This window comes from Pipra filicauda, unplaced genomic scaffold (assembly GCF_003945595.2).
Source record: "Pipra filicauda isolate LSUMZ 115617 unplaced genomic scaffold, ASM394559v2 scaffold68_size4259465_pilon, whole genome shotgun sequence".
Taxonomy (NCBI): domain Eukaryota; kingdom Metazoa; phylum Chordata; class Aves; order Passeriformes; family Pipridae; genus Pipra; species Pipra filicauda.
In genome coordinates, this window is record NW_024104853.1 from 1,144,313 (window position 1) to 1,165,740 (window position 21,428).

General features: G+C 37.3%; 1 protein-coding gene across 4 annotated transcripts in view; it reads left to right on the plus strand.

Annotated features, from left to right (window-relative positions):
* The window catches only part of SLC24A2 (solute carrier family 24 member 2), a 155,253-nt gene that overhangs the window by 67,703 nt on the left and 66,122 nt on the right, over positions 1–21,428 (plus strand). For 3 of the 4 annotated variants that reach the window (XM_039388830.1, XM_027722359.2, XM_027722360.2), the window contains exons 5-7: positions 10,581–10,631; positions 16,275–16,370; positions 18,034–18,122. In XM_039388830.1, coding sequence (XP_039244764.1) covers positions 10,581–10,631; positions 16,275–16,370; positions 18,034–18,122 — 236 coding nt within the window. The remainder of the gene's footprint in view (positions 1–10,580; positions 10,632–16,274; positions 16,371–18,033; positions 18,123–21,428) is intronic. The other variant, XM_027722361.2, reaches the window with a different exon arrangement.

The window sequence follows — 21,428 nt, forward strand, 5'->3', positions numbered from 1 at the left end:
TCAGGGTACAGGAAGAATGACATTTTTTCATTATGGCACCCCGTTTCTGCCTGCCGATAAGGTACCACAGGCCAACCAAACATCTCCCACAAGTGAGAATTTAGCTAGCTGCTGACTTTCTTACTCCTGTGTGACAAGGCTATAACTCATGCAAATGCCATTCTCTGTGTGAAAATGAGTGTGATATAAATCTCTGTCATGGCTCAGTCCCCAGTCAGAAGTAGGTATCTTTGGCAATTTTCTCCTATTCCCATTTTGGGTCCTATTTCCAAAGTGGAAAATAGAATGTACTTCTGCAGATAAGGTATTGTTTATCTTATATTCTGCACTTTTTTTTAAAATGTAAATATGGTGCATGTTATTCGTGAGAAAAGTAACTTTCTGTTACATAAAGCTGAGCTTACCATTCTGTCACTTTCTTCACTGAATGCAGAAAAATATAGTACTGTCACTGTTCTGACAAAAAAATGAAACCTGCATTCATGCTTCTCAGGAAAATAAAGACAAACATGATTCTTAAAGTTTTTGACATAGTAGTGAATTATTTAGAATTTAGAATTACTTGCTAGATCTTTTTGTGTTTCTAGATACCCATCTTAAGATGATATTAAGAATTTCCCAACTTTTTGATTCACCTAAACTGTTTTACTTCTTTTGCTGATTCTCCTAGGGTTCTTTTCTTATATGTCATGAAAAATGTCAGCTTGCCCCAAAGACAGCTGGCAGAGGCTGCATAACCTTTGCCTGTCTGGTCAGAGACCCAGCTTTGGTCTCATTTTGCAAAAACCTTGTTCTTCCAGTGGCCTTGATGAACTGCATCATCATGTCTGTGCTCACTGACATTGGAAACCTTGTTTGACTGATACTGTTTATTTTTTATATCCTCAGAGAAGTAAGGCCAGGCAGCTCAGTTTACACCAACTCAGGGGTAATGCTCGGCTCCTGCATTGCTGAAGTAACCTGAGCACTTCCACTTTCCTCAGCTAAAGAGTGTGGATCTTAAATGTATTTTCCAACCTTAACAATTCTTTGATTCTGTGATGCTGCAGGGCTTGAGTGCATTTCCTAGCACCATGACAGAGAAGAAAGAAAGAATTCTCTCTTCACAGCTTTTTAAGCACAACAGTATTTTATCTAACATGAGGAAATATACAAATCTAGGCCAAATTGATAAAAATAATTATGTTATTAACTATCTCTGCTCCAAATCCTTCATCATTCTTGAGCATCCTCTGGGCATAGCTGTGGGCTTGCAAAGAAGCTCAGCATTCTTTTTCTTGCAGTCTTGTTCTTGTAACAGTCCTTGGTTCCTCTTCAGGCCCACCAAGGAAAAACAGCCCTCTGAGCACAGTGCTTGGAGCATTTTGGTTTTCCTCTCTGCTGAAGACTGAAAAGTTATCAAGGGACTTCTGTCAGAGAAGATGGGGGCTCCCTGCTAGGCTCACATAACAAATGAGTAGCTGTTAGTTATAATGTCTTCCCATTAACTCCATCCCATTATTTCAATCTGATATGAAAATGGGAAACCAATAAAAAGGACAATTAGGCTTACCTTCAATGTGGAGTGTCATGCCTTAGGTAGATACTCGTACTCTATTTATGCAGCTAGCTTTCACAGAATTGGTGGGGTGGGTTTTTTTCATGTAGGTTGGAAGGGACTTCTTGAGTTACAGAATTCAGCTAGTCCAATCCCCTGCTCAAGCAGGATCATCAACTCAAGCAGGTTGCCCAGGCCGGTTTCCAGTCATGTTTTGAAAATCTCCACAAATGGAGACTCCACAGTCTTTCTGGGAGACCCATTTCAATGTTTGTCCATCATCCCAGTAAAAGCTGTTTTCTTGTGTCCAGATGGAATTCTCTGGCTTTTAGTTTGCATCTATTGACTCTTCTCCTGGCACTTCTGAGGAAAGTCTTGTTCCCTTTACTTCTTTCTCTTTCATCAGGTATCTGTACATGTGGGTAAGGTCTCCCTGAGCTTCTCTCCTCCAGGCTGAACCGTCCTAGCTCTCTCAGCCTCTCCTCTTGTGAGATATGCTCCAGTCCCTTAACGATCTTTGTTGCCCAGTGCTGGACTTGTTCTGGCATGTCTACAGCTGTCCTGTACTGCTGAGCCCAGGACTAGTCCCAGCACCCAGATACGTCTCATGACTGCTGGTGGAAGGAAAGTATCACCTCCCTTGACCTGTTGGCAGTGCTTTCCCTAGTGGACCCAAGGGTGCTGTTAGTTGCCTTTGCTTCAAGGGCACTTTTCTAGCTCAGCTTTCAGTAGTGTGAATCTATACACAGTCATTAGCAAGAAGAAAGCTTTTTCCTGTGGAAGATTTCAAACGGCTAAATGGGATAGGTGAAGCAATGAGGTGCAGCACTCTCCAGCAAGGTCTTCTTTCACCTTTCTGTATGCTTCAGCTACAGTAGAGACCACCAAAATTGTGTTCCTAATTTAGATGCCTGAGATTGTCTGATAAATGTAGATGAGATGAATATTTTTAAAAATATCTCCAATATCAAACTGAATTCAGAAACTTTAAGTAAAACACCCTGCACTGCCAGAGTAAGTAACAGCATAGATAGGGTAGAAACCTTTGGTTATGTGCATCTAAGGGCAGGTCTACTTAAATAGCCAGAGACAGTTTTTTAGATAGCCCAGTTAAAATCTGTCAGAATGGTAAGAGAGGGAGAGAGAAATTATGTATCTGTTTCCCTCAGTATACTTTTGTAGGAGTTGCTAACGAAGAAGAAAATACTAAAGCAATAATATTGTGGTCCTGAGCTATCCAGAGCTAAGATTAGTGCGTGTGTGAAAGGAATCACAAGGTCAAGCTGGAAAGCCACTTGAAGCATGGTTGTTCTCTGTGGCTGGAAGCAGTCACGTGAGTGTGTGTGGTATGTGTGAAGATTAGAAACACTTGGCCTGGCTAGAGAGCTCAGGCTCAAGAGTCAGTCGAGAGTCTGTATATAGTTGTGGAGCAATAGTTACAGCAGAGTTCTATCTGGACTAAAGTCTGTCCTGCTTGAGTTCATTCACTGCAAATGGTGCAGAGTGAAGATCCTTTTTCCGCAAATGGTGACCCATGTGCCACATATCTTAAGACTTCAAAGCCAAAAGTGGATAGCAGTCGTATTTAAAAACTTCCAGATAACACACAGAAGGTATAAGTGTCACTGTAACAGCTGTACAACCTGAGCTGTCTACCAAAACATATGATTTTGACATAGAGAAAATGATGTGTTAGCCTAATGAAAAGAATTTTATTATGAAGTTTTTGTTCAGCTGATTTTTCTGTACGTCAATCATCATCATCATCATCATGGCCAGTCTTCGCGAACGAAGATTTGGGAAAGGTCATTACCCTTCGAGCCTGCGCAGTGGATTTTTTAGGTGAGACACAGTGTGCGCTGAACTGAGCCCTCCCTTTAATCCTGAGGTTCATCTGCCGGGGCTGAGTGAGCTCAGACGGTGGCAGCGAGGTCCTCAGGACGTAGGTTTGTTTAGAGTGACCTTCTCTTAGATGGATGGCCTTACAGGGCTGACGAGCTCCATCTGCCCGGGGGAGTCCCCTGACCGGGAATCGAACCTGGGCCACGGCTGTGAGAGTTCTGCATCCTAACCATTAGACCACCAGGGGGCCCCATGTCAATCATAAGTGTATACTGACAGCCAAAGAAGTAGATTTTGAAGTCTATATTATTTTACTGAGTGATTTAGCATACATACAGGAACTATTTCATTCTTGTCATATTTGAGGGACGTTGATCTTGCTTGTTGTATTAGTTTTTGCAACAATTTACTTCTGCATGCCCTGTTTTGTTGTTTTAACTAGAACCTACGCAAGCTGCTCACTGCAGGCAAAACTCTTGTCTCTCTTCTCCATGATATTTTTCAGTGATGCCCTGTTCTTCAGACAGCATATTCTTCTTGAGTTTCCCTACCAAGTTCGGAAGGAAGATATGAATATTTAAACAAAAGCTTGATCCCAGAGCAGGGTACAGCTGTCCTGACTATGTATTTACAAGCTTAATGGCTTTAGCTTCGTTTTAAGTTTCTTCCTTACTCAGAATTTTCTTGTTAAAAATATGAACAATAAAGAACATGAATAATTTATAAACGTGTACAGATCAGGGAATAGTAGTGGCTGTGAGGGACTTTCCATTGAAGCTGGAAGTAGGAGATTTCCTTTTATACAGTTTACACATGACAGATAACTTCATTCTCCACAGATTGGTTGGATTTTATGACTGGATAGTGAGAGAAATGCATGCTGTTTCCTTTATTCTCCTCGGTCATGCTGAAAAACTGAACAACTGGAATTTACTTAGTTGGAGTTGTAGGTGTCTGGTACCCTACAGTTCCTAGCCCAACAGACACTCAGGAAAATCCTGATTCCATCAGAAGCAGTGGTAAAGCTCCCAGTATCATCAGTATGATGAGGTTTTCACTTCTACACCTTGGAATTCCTATTCTTTGAATATTTGAAAATTCTTTGAGGATAAATACCGTCTTCAAAGGCAGCAGGAATTGTGTTTGATCCAGGCTGGGTCAATTCTGTTATATATTGGTTGTCTTTAGGTGTTACTACATTCTAGAGAATCTATGGCACTTATCTTTAAGAGTTTGATGGCAGATGGCACAAAGATAACTTATGAGTGGAAACTCTCAGGAATAAGCACTTTCATGTTTTTCTAAAATTTAAGAAAAATAAAATCTCCTAAAAATACCAAAATCTGTATCTGACGCATACTAATAATGTAACTTAGTTTCTGCTCCATTGCATATGTTTGTAAATTACATGCCATTGATCGTCTCCTTAAAAATATTTGCTTTTCAACCCCTATCAACTAAAACCTTAACAAATTTCCTTTTGTTACCACAATTGAAAACAGTGGGTCATTTTAAAAGTTGCACTAAGAGCAAAATAACAGGCAGATCTAGCTTTCAGGTTTTGCTGCCCAGAACTCTACTGATATGATTGTATAAAATTTTAATTATATTTCTATTCACACTCCAATTTGATAAAATTGCAATAAACCAATTATGTAAAAGCAGAAAACTCTAATAAGATTATTATCAGGAAAAAACTATGTACAATAAAAAACAGGGTAAGAAAAGTGAGGAGACAGAACAGGAACAGCAGGCTTGCAATTAAAAGACAAGATGAAAGGTGGCCATGTGTGTTTTTAGAGCTCAGATGCACAAAATAGTAAATAATTTAGTTACTTCTAATGTATTGCCTACTAGCCAAGTAACTGAGGGACTTCATTTACTTTTTTTTTTTAAGGAGTGTTAGTAAAGCAGTACTGGTAGTAGTATAATCAAAAAAAGATGTAATTCTGAAATGCAATGCAATATTTTACGGTATTACTCAGATGCAAAAGAGGTCCTTTTGTATTTTTCACAGCAACAGTTCAGTGGCAAAGCTTCCATTTTTGAAGAACTGGCAGTTGGAAGGTCTACAAGTAAAAATATGGGCTACAATATTTGATTATCTGGAGGTAGTAGGAGAAAAAGTATTTTGCTTTTTAAAAGAACATTTGTTTTGCTCCTCTGCTTTCTGCAGTGATATTACATACAAACTCCCACAGCAGTTCCAGTCTATCCCAGATGGGATTTAAGTGCTCAGTAAGAAAGTTAAGCGGTTCATGAAGCCTATAAAAGGTGGGAGTCAGAATAAGATGAAACTCGCTCAAAGAAAATTATTTCAAATAATTCTTGCTTTTTAAAATTCACAATTCCTGATAGTTTTCAGTGGATGGTATTTTTGTGTGTTTTGCTTCAAATAGTGGATGGCATTATCTTTCATTAAAGATCTGCAAGGGGCTAGGACTCTTATTTTATACCAGTAATGTTCATCTTCACTAGGTTTTTCACAAGTTTATAGCACTGAGAGATCTTTGTTCCTAATCTAACATCATTGATGAAACTGAATCAAGCTTTGATTCAAATTTACTTTGGATAGTCACTACAACTTATTTAGAAAATCTTTTAAAGTATTCTCCTTTTTCTGTTTATGGGTGAGACTCTGATCATCTAACTGAATTTTCTCAAGACCATGACCTCTAATTCCTTTGGCCTATTTCCTTGGTCATCTTTTTTAAAAATACAAATGAAAAGAGGTCATCCTGATAAGCATGATGCCAACAGTAAGTGCAAATTAGAGGTCATATCAGAAAAATGCAAAGGAGAAGAGTGGGTTATCAAAGTAATGTCTTTGATTGTCAGGAACTTGTTGATTTGCAGAATTATGTGTGCAACTTCTCACACAAAAATTCTCTTCAGTCTCAAATATTCAGTTCAGCTTTATAAGTTTACAATCTTTTCGTAATTATTTACTTGCTTTTAAGTTGAAGTTCTTGGCTGCATGCATATTCTCAATTTCATTATGAATTGAGCCCTTACTTTCCCCATTCTCCATACAAAAAATGTCTTTTTTGTATCTTGTCTGAATCTACCCTCTTCCTACCACAACAAGTCCTACTAAAAAGTTTGTCGCCATCTTTTATATAGTTCCCCTCTAGGTATTGACAGGCCACTCCACAGTCTCTTCAGAGTCTTTTCTTCTACAGGTTGAACAAACCCAATGTTCTAAGCCTGTCTTCGTAGGAGAGGTGTTCCAGGCCTCTGACCATTTTTGTGGCCCTCCTCTGGACTTGTCCAATAGATCCATGCTCTTCTTGGGGGACACCAGAGCTGGTACAGTACTCCAGGCGGGATCTCACCACAGCAGGAGTAGAATCACCTGCTTTGACCTTCTGGCCACTCTGCTTTTAGTGCAGTCCAGAATACGAGTGACTTTCTGGACTGCAAGTGCACATTGCTGGGTTGTGTCCAGCTTCTCATTCACCAGCACCCTCAAGTCCTCCTCAGCAGGGCTGTTCTCAATCTGCTTATCCCTCAGCCTGTACTGATATTGGTGGCTGCCCCAACACAGGTGCAGCACCTTGCACTTTGTCCTATTAAACCTCATGAGATTCCGGTAGGCCCACTTCTTGAGCTTGTCCAGGTCCCTCTGGATGGCATCCTGTCCTTCAGGTGTGTCAACAACACCACTCAGCTTGGTGTCATTTACAAAACTTGCTCAGGGTGCACTTGACCCATTCATCTATGTAATTAATAAAGATATTAAATAATTAAATAACACTGGTCCCAAAACAGACCCCCACTTGTCATGATGTCCATCAGGACTCTGAGCAGTTGACCGCTACCCTCTGGATGTGACTATCCAACCAGTTCCTTATTTGCCCATCAAATTCATCTCTCTCCAATTTAGAGAGGAGCTTGAAGGGACCTTGCAGAAATCCACATAAATGACATCTGTAGCCCTTCCCTTGTCCACTGTTGTAGTCACTCCACTGTAGGAGGCCACTGGATTGATCAGGCAGGACTTTCTCTTGTTGAAGCCGTGCTGGCTGTCTTGAATGTAATTTGAAATCACAAATAATGTAGCCCCATTGACTAGCAACATTATTCTTTCTGTTTGCTTTGATGTGGTGTGACACCTACAAACACAGCAAAGAACAGTAGGTAACAAGTCAAATGTTGTTGTAATCCTTCAGGAATGTTTGACAGGATTACCAGGAACCTTCTGTTCTCTTATGGTGTAAAAATACGCAGAAGGGAACAAATTATTAAATGACTCTCTAACTATTGAGGATCAGCTGTTAAGCTGCCTCTCTGCATCCTCTTTGTTTCATGCAACCAGTAGGGATGCAGATACTGGCTGTCATCCAGTCTGTCTGCTATGACCTCACCATGGGAGTTGCATAGCACATTCACAAAAATGGAATTGTTGTTGAATTTGGGGATATTTTTTCAAGTACCCTTTATCACAATATTTTAGATTTTCAATTCCATTTAAATAAGTTTATTTTAAAAGCTGTTAAATTTTTACAAGACAGTATTTTTTAAAAAAATACTCCATTTTGAGTTTACTTAAATTCATATTGAACAGAATATGTCTTATTATAACAGCAAAACTCTAAACCAAACACCAAAGAGCAGATTTAGTCCAAATCTTACAGCAGAAACCAGTGCAATATACTGGAGGCAGACTATAGGGAGGCAGACCTGTCATGCTGCTGAGCAGCACTGGCCCAAGTAATCTTGAAACCCACAAAAGTAATTCACGTGAATATGTACAGCTGATATTTTCTGGGGTCATTGTTGTGCATTGCAGTCAGTGGGCTGATGCTTGTATAAAATGTTCCACTCCGAGTATAGGACCATAACCTTTGGATAATGTAATCTCACCAGCAGGATTAGAGTTTTCCAGGAAATAATTTTGCTAACTGCAGGAATTAACCTAGTTTAATCCTTGGTGTGTTGAATTGATGGAGTGCCCAGAACATGATTATCATCAGCAGCATGCACTGTCATTCGTCACCTTGTTTCTCTTCTTTTTTCGGTCTCTATAAGGTCAGATTCACCTTTTTTTCCTTCCTGTTTGTCTTTCATCTCACTTCAGATGTAAGCAAATAATCTAAACATGAGAGCCAATATGTGGTGGTTTGTTTTGTTCTGTTTTGTTTTGTTGGTTTTTTACATTTGGAATCCACCACTTTTGTTGGTTTTCGCTGAAACCTCTTTTGCTTCATCCATTAGGTCAGAAGCCTCATACCTGCTGTTCTGTTAATTTGGAATTTTGTTCCTATGCTGCAACCTTCTTCTCTGTTTATGGAGCTCCTCTCTTTCAGTGTTGTCTTCCCCATGTACCTCCATTTCCTTTTTTAGACTCTTTTTAGTATCTCTTTTCCACTCCTGTGCTCAATCTCCAGTGGAAGCCTCAGCCCAGGTTCTAGCAAAGTGAACCCCAGGCACATCAAGGCAGAGATAAGTGAGAACAAGTATAAGCAAAGGTACTGGCTAATTAAACAGGACAAGTGGTTCCAAATGCTGTATGCAGGGTAGTTAGTATTGAGGTTATCGGGGGCTCTTTCCGGGTAAGGAATTTAAATCTTTAGGACTAAGATCAAGATGGTAGAACAACAGCATCTTGTATGTACTAGCACCTACAAAGGTTATGTTGCAACACTAAGAACATTTTTACAAAACAGTATATGCAGTATATGCAATCTATATTACTATAAAACAATATATCAGATTCTGTCTTTAAATTACATCTTTCTTTGCTTTAAGAGAGACTTAATATCCCTATTCTATGGGACACACTTATGCACATACACTGCATCGTACAGCAAGAGTATGTGAATAATTGTAACTGCTTTTGACAAACTATGAAAAATCATTACAATCCAATCATAGTCATTAAAAAATCAGCAATTAGAATATCCTATATTTTTTAGTTACATGGTGTATGGTGTTCTCTGTCTCTGCAAATGATTTAAGAAATGTTAATTTGGCATGTTCCAGTTTTTTGTTTAAAAAAGGGATCTTTCAAAAGGTTTGCATATGATCACAGTATTTTTCAGCAAAAAACTAATAGCCAGGCCTCTACTGAAATCCACCTCTGTGAAAAATTGTTGAAAGATCATGAGGTGCATCAGCTAAAATCAGAATAATTGGATATCATCTTTATGTTTAATTGCTTAAGCTGTGTCATAAATATGAAGAGAGAATATTTCCAAAGGAAAGAGCACTACCAAACTGTTAGGCATACATTTTTAATGGTTATATTCTGTCAAAGGTTGGATGTTCAGATGCTCAGTTGTAAAATTTTAGGTAAAAATGATGAGTGAAATCATCCACAAATTCCTCAGCCAGATCATTTACAAATTCCTCCTTGGGCTTAATTTTTCATTGGCCTGTTTCGTAGACTTACATTATTTATTGTTGTTATACATATATTCACATATATGCTAAATTATAAGAAAAAAGCACTTAAAGAAAAGAAATGTAAAACAACATCTGCAGTAAAAAGGTGATTTCATGCAAGATTATATCACACACAAAAAAATAATAGTAGCCATAAAGATCTGGAGATCTCTGCATTCCATTCTTTTCTCTGCCCTGCTAAAATATAGTAATGCAATATATACAGATCAATTTAATGATATAATTATCATTATCTGATATCACCTGATGAAGTAAGTACTTTTTTTCTGATTACACAAGTGATAAGAGAGTGATTAAAGTAAGTAACCCCTCTAAAGCAAGCCAACATCAGCACTGGTAACAAAACAATGTTTGTGGGACAACATTATGAACAGTTTCTTAAGTTATGTGTTTTGAGACTGTTTTTTTAATTTTTATTATAAGTAGTTTAATGTCTGACTTGGGGAATGACAAAAGAGCTTAGTTTGCAAAATTACTGATGATTAGGTATTATCAAGGTTTATTATGTTTTCCCAAATGCAGAGGCACGAAATCAGCAATAACTGTGAAAAGACTGTGTTTTAGATGTAAGTGGTTCTCCTACATCTCACTAACAAGTTTAACATTTACCTAAAGTCAGTGACTTGTGAAATTTCTGGGAGGAAAGGCACTGCTATTTTTGTAACCTATGTTTTGTTGTCCTGCAGAATGTTTTGCATAATCACTCCGAGTTTATGAAGCACATGCAAAAACATGTACATTTCTTGAATGTCTGCTGTTCCTTATCTTTGTGTCTTTTACTGTGATATTGTAGAGCTTGGATCATATGGAAACCTAAAATATTATGACACAATGACTGAAGAAGGTAAGAAATATTTTAGAATTGTTTGTATCAGCTTTTTTTGAAGCCCCTTGAGCTTCTGTTATGTATTTAGTTTTTCCTTTGTTTTTCTTAGTCCTATTTTCAGTTTCTCCATTTTTGAATAACTCCTTTTTGCATGTCTTCATTGACGACACAATCCGTTATGACTCTTTTTAAGGTTTTTATTTTCAATTTTTCAGTTTTGCTATTTCAGATAAGGAAATACAATGGAATGCTTTTAGTAAAGAACATACATTCAGAACCATATTCTCAAATTCTGTGGTACTGAATAATATAGATTGTAGATGCTTATTTGATGCCATGGTTTACAATGCATTCAAGAAGATTAATTAATTTATGGGTGTTTAAATCACTTGGAGAACAATTGCTAAGTGACTTCAGTTTACTGTATTATTCAAAAGTAATGAACAAACTTTAAAAACTAAGCATGCTTATTCCTGGAGTATGCTTAATTGCAATGCAAAAAAAGATGTGATTTTAAATCCTGATTCTAGCAATACAAGAAGGAAGTAATTAGGGCCTGAATCAGGGCTCAATGAAGTCTTGGGAAATTTTTCTGCTGACTCAAAAGCATTGCAGTTTTGTTATACTAATTCAGGAAAGCAGTTAAATGTGCACTAAATTTCCGACACATGCTTTTAGTCCTAGTGCAGTCAGCATTACTATAGTTTGGAATTATCCCTGAACTGAGACCTGATTGTCTGTAGGATCAAGGCCTCTTGTCCAGCTCTCTGATTATAATGCCAGACACATGTTTTCATTATGCTAAGTTTATAGTAATTAGCAGCATGTTTGCAGATGGGGATAAGTTTTAGCCCTGTAGAGAAGTTTAGCCACCTATTCCTACTTAGTTTTAATACTGGGAATTTGAGGCGAATAGTTTAATTCTCTGTTTTTGAATACCCTGTTAATAGATTAATCTTGAAGATTTTAAGAGAACCTTCATTACATGACTTAGTCATTTCTTGGGTTGGAGTCAGAAGGGTGGGAGGTAATAACTTCTATTTCCCATCTGTATCTGTTGTTGATACACCAATATAACCATACTATTCTGGGGCTGTCTGTGGAAGACAATTCCTTTTACCTTTGTTCCTGTTGTTGGAAGATGCTGTTTTCTCCTGAGGCAGGCCTGAGCTCATAGAGCAGTCTTGCCTCACTGCCCTCCATTTTCCAGATTAAGTATCTAGTACATAGGGGTGGCACCAGTATAAGAAAAGATATCTGAGAGAAGATTTAACCAGGCAAACAGTGATGTCTATGTTGTTTAAATATACCTCTGGAGAACCTGAAATGAGCCATTATCCTGGGCCACTCAGATACGGCTACCAGAGCTAAAGTTTTTGCAGTATGTTTCATCTCAGTCTTCCTTACAATCAAGATGCAAAGGTAATTTCTCTTTGTAGCCTTAAACCTGGATATTTTAAGATTTCTAATTTTTATGGTGAAGTATTAAATCTACTATTTCAAAAGTAGTCTTCTGAAATTCATAAATATCTATTGACAATTACATGTATTTATTTGTGAGGAAACACCTACCAAATTATGATACATACATATATATCTATTATTACTGTACCTATGCAGAAGTAATGCTGTTAATATTCAATATCATCTCAGAAAGCACTTCTCATGAATAAATAATTCAGGACCATACTGTAGCAACAGCAAAAATCAGGAAGCAAAAACAAAAATGAAGCTCTTTGTCTTTAGAAATACTAACACAAGAGTCTGTGATAGTTTACCTTCTCAAGAGCAACTATTTTCATCATTTTCACTTGTCTTTCATAGAGCAAGTAGTGAATAGTGTATCCTAGAAGTTGTGTTTCGATCAAAGTGTGCTACATTTTGTACTTTGTGTTTTGATTTTCAGAAGTATAATCGCTATTACTCTGCATCACACTTATTTGCATTACCCCTTTTCTTCTTTCTCTTCCTTTTTGGACTGAGGTTTTTACATATTTTGTGCAGCAACTTAGTCACAGGAACACATAAATCCAGTTGCAAACCCACTGTTTGTTTTTTTTTCTAATAAAGTACATCCTGAAGTCCAGGTCCTCAAGCCCTGAGTGGAGATAAGAGAGTAATCTTTCTGTCCTCCAGTAGAGGAACACAGGCTCATTTATTCTTGCTGCTATATCACAACAATCAGGGACAAAAATTAATGATTAGGCTGCAACATGCAATTAGATAACAGCCTAATGGCCAAGAGTAAATTTCTGAAGACTATTTTCTCATCAAATCAAAGACTTTTCTGACCCAGGGAATTTGCAGTCTGCAATTTAGGCTGTAGTTAAAGGATATCCTTTATCAGAAGGAGAATCTCTGCCAACTGATGCCAGCTGGAGTTACTCATGCAAATCAAGGCATATCTACATTACACAATATTGATTTGTTTGTATATATTCAAATAAAATTAATTTAGTTTTAATTTACTTTCTTTGCTTATCACCTGGCCTTGATCTCCTCTCCCTTCCAATCCATTCTTTGCAAACCAAAATGAGCTGCAAAATCTGTTGGAGTTCAGCAAACCTAGATTAACTAAGAATTTTCTATAGCAATCTATTCTACTTTAGGTCCATGGGATCCAGCATTTTCATGCACCTAAACTCTCACAGTAACAGCTACTATGAGAATTAGGTAGTCAGACCCATAGTACATAGGATTATTAAAGAAGACTGAAAATAAATTATTCTAGAATTGTAAACTTCAAAGTTTCTGTGGATTATTTTAGTTACCCCAGCTAAAGATAAGGAAAAAGACATGAGAGAAGATCTGTGCCTAAGATTGACCTCAGTGGCTTTCTGAAAATTTGAATTACTTAGAAATATCCTCAACTGGTCATTTCTCCTGGTGGCTCTGTGCTTCCCCTTCAGTCAACAAGTTTTGATTTAGTTTAAAGGAGGAAAATGGCCAAAAAAGGGAGGGAGAAAGCATAGCTCTGCTGTCTTTTTATATCTCACTGTCTTCATGCAGGCTAGTACTATTGCTTTCCTCAGTTTAATGTTTTTGATGGTTGATAATGTCTTTAAATCATTTCCTCTCACTTTTGTAACCTACACTGAGTGAACCAAGTAGAAGGTAATGATATAAAGCAATGTAAACTGAATGATGCATGTACTAGGAAATAAAAATAAACCAAAATACATTTTCCATTTCAAATGTTGATGTTAATTTCCATGACAGTGACTTACAACTGTGCAACAGTGTCTTGAATGAAGTGGTGTACTTACAATTGCTAAAAGTCAATGTAAGAAATTCTTCCTAAAGATGGTGAGAGGTCTTTGTAAATGTGAAAAAAATGGAGGACATATTCAATTAAGCTAATCTAAATCAGTGTGAATCTCTGTGGAGGCATTTTCTTTTCAGTTCAATAATGGCTAACCTAAACAGTTTCAAACAATCTCAAACAAAATACTAGAATATCCTTATAGAATTCTGCATCATATTAATTAACTTTAAAATTCAACCTTTAATTGAAAGGTTCTACAGCATCTTGGAGTAGTTGGATAGCTCCACAGACATTGGATGACATACATGGCTCCACAGACATTTCTTAGAAAATATCTCAGTTGCATCATCTTGATTGTTTGCAAAAAATGCATTTGTGTATTTGGGGCATCACAAGCCGAATTCTCAAACATATGAAGCTGAGTTGGAGTCTGAAAGCACAATCCTTTAGCAAACTGACATTACAACAGGCACCTGTTAGTATTTACACACATTCTTATGGATAAGCACTTTTTAAATGCCCTCAGTATTTCAAAAGAAGTTAGGAGCAGCCATGACTCTTAGCATTTTGGCTTCAAATATTTGGAAATAATGATTTGCATTTTTTCTGGTTTTTCTTTCTCTTATCTGATATCCCAAACAATTCCCTTTCTTTCTTCCTTTTCTTTTTCTTTCTTCCTTCCTTTCTTTCTCTTTCTTTGCTTCTTTCCTTTCTTCCTTCCTTCCTTCTTTCCTTCCTTCCTTCCTTCCCTCCCTTTCTTCCCTCTCTCCCTTCCTTCCTTCTCTTTTTCTCTCTTTAACCCTTTGTTTCTTCTTCCCCTTCAAACTAAAACATCTGCCTCTGACCCTGTGTGCTGAAATAACGAAATGCCTTGCTATTTATGATTGTGTTCTGTGCTTAGATATTCTTCTGCAAGTGTTTTACTCTAGGTGCCAAAGAAGATTAATATTTGCAAAATATTGTGAATGGCTAATTATTTTTTTTTTTGGAGCACGATGTGTTTGTGAAAAGATAAGGACTGCAGAAAGGAAGTACTGCTTGTTAAATATTTGTGGTATTTTTATTACTTTCCAAGTGGTTTGCTGTTGAGAAATTAATTCCACTTCCCAGTGAATAATTCCTGGTTGCTAGTCCCTGGGTATATGCTTCTTCACATATGCAAGTACGGATATAGGGGTTTGAAACTTCCATTTGTGGGGAGGGATTTCTTTCATGACTAATGATTTATTCTTGTGTATCTTTCATTATCTTGGAAACTAGTGACTGTTATCCGCATAACTGAATTAATTCATGACTTCTTACTTCTCCTTTCCAGTGTTAGTCTATTATATGATTCTACTGAAATATCTTTTGGTCTTCAGTCTGTGCTGGTTTTGCTGCAGGGACACCAACAGTTTTCAGGGCATTTTTGTACATGGAGATGAAGAATTAAAAGAGCCACAGACCCTGTGTTGTAATAGTGTTCTTAATTAGAAGCATACTGTATGATAGCCACCAGTCAAACTTTTGAAAAATATTTTAAAATAATAAAAGTACAATAGCAATGGGGATAACAATAAATGAAGGCAGATACATCATCTTTGTACAAAATATAGGCTGTCATAAAGGTGTCCAAAGAGTCCTTACACAGAAAGATCAACCAATGCAGAGAAAGGATTCATTTCACTTAATATTTGACATCTTTGACATTGCTAAGTTTGAACATGTCATTTGGACTCAGTGGTCAATAGTTACAGAAGCTGGGACCTCTGTTATAATAGGATGTGTTGTCCTGGAGACAATGTAGAGGATAAGCTGCATGGTTAACCTCATGGAAGACAAAAAAAAACCCTGGCAGGTTTAGAAGAAAGTTTACTTTTGAGAATCTGATATGAAAATCATGTATTGTGAAGGTTTGTTCTTCCCCTTCTGAAGTACCTGTAGAAATCACATAGAGGAGTACAAAGTGACAAATTTGACCACAGTCACTATGATGCAATATATGGGTTAATCTGAAATTTTGTGTTAGTATCCTACTAATTGAGAAGTGAAACTTTGTGTTTGTTTATATCTTTATTCATCTGTATTCATCTTCTGTTTGGGCTGAATTCTTACACCAGCATGTTTATAGGTGGAACTTTACTCACTTCTTCCAAAGAAAAATCATAGCTTTTGTTTTCAATTTCTTGTTCTATTTGTTATTGAATTCTAAGAAAAAAAAGACTAAATTTTTATTTCCACTATAAATAAAAAAAAGCCTATAGATGGGAACATGAGATAGTGTTTACTAGCATATTTGCTGTTTGAGGAGGAACTGAAACGGATTGTCAGCACTGATCTTTGGAGTCTACGCTATGGCAAAAAAACTTTGCTTCTCCAAATGGCTGCATTTTAATAATAACAATGCTTTCTTTTAGGAAAGTTCAAGGAAAGGGCCTCAATTCTGCATAAGATTGCCAAAAAGAAGTGCCAGGTGGAAGACAGTGAAAGGCAGAATGGAGCTGCTAATCATGGTGAGTGCAGCAGTACAAATTTATCACCTGTTCCTGAGAGTTGCTTTCACTGCTTTATTTTGTTTGAAAATCCTTAGTCATTAATTTCTCCTTCTACATCATTTATGCTATTCTAGTAGAAATATTCTGATTCTCTGTCCCATTTATGGATGGGACAGGAGTTGAGTACAAGAAAAGAAAGTCAGTCAAGGCATATAGAAAGCCTCCTGGTAGGTTGAAAACAGAAAGCAATGCTGATTTTGGATATGTGTTGAAGTGACAGAAATAGACAGGCAAAACTTACTTGCAGTTTATATATGGAAGTTTAATCAATTTACTGAGCTGCTCTAGGAGAATATGTGTTTTATGTAGTACCAGCCTTCTGGTCACAAAAAGAATCAGCCTTCATATTTAAAATACTGCTTGCTGGGAGTCATTTAGGCCCATCTTTGCTAATGGTGCAGAATTGGCTTACTGTGGTTTTCCATTAAGGTAAGAATTTGTACTTTAGTTCAAAAGTTCCTTGGCTAAAAGAAAATCTGCACTATGTCGCATTTTCTCTACCTCAGCACATTCTCAGCCTTAGAAAACCACATACGTGTCCAATAGAATCTGAATTATTTTATTACTTGACACTTTTTCTGACTTTGTGTGTTATGTTTACATACTATTTGCTTCCAAAATCAGGCAGTTGGATGGGACAGTCTGTTATTAAACCATAATGCTGACTGTGAGGTTAAGAGACAACACACATATACTGAAATAATTACAGATAGTCTGGCACTTCGCTGTGGCTGTAATCTCAGATTTTTAATTTAGAAGAATCTCAGGATAGCAGTAATGTAACTAGACAGCTGTATTTACTTTTATGCACAAGAGCATACCATAAGGTATGTTGAACTTGAGTTAGAGATTTCATATTGCTATTCTGCTTTACTTTATATTGTCCAAGGGATTTTTGGCCATTGACATTTTTATGTAGTACCTAACTTAAAGAGGTAATTATTGCTTAGAGAATTCCAAGATAGTCAAAGTAAGAATAAATTTGAATAAATTTGGCATCAGAAACCAAAGGCCCAACTTTATCCCTTTAATTCCAGTAGAAGTTTAGCACAAGGACTACAGGATTCTGCTTTAAAGATCATCCATGTTATTGGATGTTATTATAGCATCTGTTTACTTTTTTTCCCACATTTTTGTATGAGAGACAGCATGATTACAGCTTGGAAGTAACTTTACTAATTGCAGGGGTTAGTGTGTTACAGAAGTTATATCATTGAACGTATCCCCTCACCTGTAAATTCAACGTGTTGCATTCTAGAATGTCTGTGGTGAATGCTATATGTCAGTTTTTACCTCAAGTATTAGGCTCAGTTAGTTTATGAATAAACAAAGAGCACTGAATATTGCAATGCATTTAAATATTTCTAGGGCATAAGTGAGTGCCAGTAAAATAGTTTCTTCAAATGCTAGCTCACCCCTCATAAGATTTTTATTCAAAATGTGTACTAATCAAATGAAAGACAAAATTTTTGTCTCTCTCTTTTAAAAGCAGATGTTGGCCCACCTTTAGTATTTGATGATTTACTCAGACTAGACATATCACAGCTGTTTCACCAGCAGATTTGTTATTTAATATTCTGATCTGTTGTTTTCCCACTCTTATTTATGGACGATGCCACAGAAAAAGGTGCAAAAGTGGAAGTTGCAGTAACACCACCGAGTGATTCAGGACCAGTGCAGAATGGAATCGCCCATAATGTTGAAGAAGAGGTTAATGACTTTTTTTATTCTTCTTTTTATTCTTGTATTGGTAAACATATTGCATGCTTGATTGTGCTTTTCACTGAAAGTAAACATCTTAATAGAAAGAGGCCGTTAGTATGAACTGTCTAAAATACATTTAATCTTCATTTACAACTGAACCCAATGTATGGTTTGCCATATATAAAAGTTCTTCTGCCCCTGCCCTTCAGTGTAAGGTAAGATGGTAATCTAGAATGCATTCTTTTAGGAAACGTATTTTTACTTATCAGATATGTCTGCAGTCCTAAATATAGCTAATAGAAATTGCACAAAACACACACATCGCAGAAAACATGTTCTTCTAAGAGAACCTATCATGATGTGCATCATGGCATAGTGAAAATTCATTGTAAAAGAGGAGCTGTAAACAAACTTCTCCATCGTGCCTTCTGTTATCTTGAGACAAATAAAAAATTAGGCCGAATGAAATAGCAGTATATTACTGTTTCTATGACTCGTATTGCATATAGTTAAAATGTGGAAAAGAAGTAATCAAACACTTAAATGTATTTATTTTAACATAGATCTTTTGTAGATAATGAGTAACTATGTCTTGACTTGCACAATGGCCACTGAAATAGCTATACAGTTATCTTCTTTCTTAAGTAAGAAATAAGTTGTAATTCTCAAGAGTACCTGGCTGCAAAATTTGGTCTTGTCAGGCTCTTTTAATGTCTTTTCACTTTAAAAAAAAGTTATTAATACCACCTCCCATAAGTGGAAAAAAAGGTAATGATTGATTTTTATAAACTTGACCACTGCTCTTTTAGACTCGGACATCAAAAGCTGCATAGAGAGAGAAAGTTTTGTAAAAAGAATCCTTGACACATAAACTTTTATAGCAGTTTAGTTTATAAACTTTACTTCTTAGCCGTCTTTTTAGGCTATAGTGACAAAAGACAGACACTGCAGGAAATGGCTGAGCAGTGATCTATGACATAAAATGAGCTTCCCCTTTGATACGGTTTGAAGCTGGCTCCGTGCCAAGTCTCCAAGCCTTACCACCCTTATCTGGTGTTTCCGCCCGGTTTGTAAGCTGCTGTAGTGTAGCTTATCAAGCGTCTGTGTCCTGGAATGTTCATTCCTCCACGTCAGATCTCGGCTGCCCCCAGTCAGCTTCGGCAGGCAACTCTCAAGCTCTTGGCTCGCCTCCAATTTCGCCTGGGATTCTTCTTCCACAGCCTGTCTCTTGGCTCAGCTTCAATGTTGAGTCTCTCCTCCACTTACAGTGGAGGGAAAGGAAAAGCCCCCCTCTACAGCTTCACTGCAGAAAAGGAGGGGGAAGAAGGCTTGGCTACAAAGCCTGCATCTCTCCTCTTACCTCAGGTGCTGTGAATCTCTTCCTTCACAGCATACACTCTAAATGCTGACTCTAACTCTAGCCAAAGGCTGAGTTGGGGGGTCGCAGGGCTCCCCTCTCCCTCCTGGAGGGGAAGAGAGGGAGCCCAGCCACCCCCTGGCCTTCTCCACCTACACACAGCAGACACCAACAGCAAAACAACAAGACAGAACTGCCAACCGTTTCAGGTGCTGTGATATGTGATTTTGAGCAGAAGCGAACATGAGCGGTGACTGGCTCTCCAGGGAACACTGCCCTGGCACCCAATCACCTCTGAGCCCCCCCAGCCTCTCAGGGGGGCCAATTTCAAACTATGACAACTTATTAAAAGTGGGATGAGCTGTGCAATGACCATGGTTTGTTTTGAATCATACCAGGGCTAGATTTTGATATTTTATTTAGTTTTGTTTATTTATGGTTTAACAATATTGTTAGTTCAAATCAGAGACCATATTACCTTCTTCATGATCTGAGCAAGTAACTGAAATTTTTTTCTTGAAAGGTTCTGCAAAGGAAAAATCAGGTGTGTATAAGTAACAGAGTGTGTTTATGTCTTTTGGCTTCTTCCTAAAGACAATTATTCCTCACCAGGAGCTTATTTTTTACTGAAACATGCTTAAAATAGGGAGAGGTTATCCATTTTTTTTATGCAATACTGGGAAAAAATCCCACAGCAATGTGTACTAGGGTGAATGTTTGGGAAAAGATTGTATTTGCTTTATACAGCTGGAGATGGAGAAATGACAAGATGATTTTGGCCAACTGGTGTGTTAGTGCACCAAGTATTAGCAGATGGCATTAATTCTTCACTTTTTGCAGTAATTTTGTCTCTAGAAATAGAAATTGAGAATCAGAATCAAGGATCTAAAAGAGATGGATAGGTTTTGATATCATGAATGATCAGTAATTATAATGAGTCACTCAAGGAAAGGAGGGCATAGTAGAACATTAAATTACCTTTTCTGTTAATCTAAATTTTCAGGCTATCATGACACTTAAAGATCCTTGTCAGCCCAACAAAACATTACTCTCATATAAATGAAGTGAGTAAAATCTATATAATAGAAACTCCCAGCACTACACTTCAACATAACATTTTACAGTAAGGAAAGATCAAATTTTGGATCCATTTGGATCCTCTTTTGAGAGTCCTACCTCATGGCTGGAGTGAAATAAGTCTTTAGACTATTTTTTAAATTCAGGGGGAAAAAAAAAAAGAAAAAAACCCCGAAGTCCGAAGCAGAGTGGCTTTTAGACATTTGTTCTCAAAGGTCAGTAAGGGATGGCATAGCCTGGTGTAACCTATTATGTAGATCAGTCTGTGAGATACATGAAAACTCTAACTGACTCTATTAATAGAGTTCAGTAGCTTAAGGAGGAAACCAGTCTTGCTCTGTAAGATTTTTTTCCGCTGAGATCATTCTGTGAAAACAATAAGAAAAGGCAATTTTAAGCAATTGCGTATCACAGCAGTGTCCACATGCTATCATTTTACATTGTAATGAAGAATTTCCTAGGCTTATTCAGAAACCCGCAAGGCCACAGAGCCTCATCATTTGAGGCAATGGTTTCAATTTCAAGCAACAGCAGGGGAAGAAGGGAAAATTATTGCAAGAGTACATTACTCAGCAATATCTTCCTTTCATCTCCCTTTAGATATTTTAAACTTGCAGTGAGGCAGGTTTTGGAACTTCTATGTTAATTTCAGCAAGTATTAGGACGTTCTGAACAACTATTCTTATGTCTTAGAGGTGGGATACATTATTTATCCTTATCCAAATGACACAATAGGAGCAAGCAGGGAGGTTTTTTAACTGGTGGAGGAATGAGTCTGCAGATTTAGGTCCATCAATCTGAATGAAAGGATTACATGTGTCTGCTGTCACAATAAAATATAACAATCCCCTAATACCATTTTGAAAAGTAATACTGGA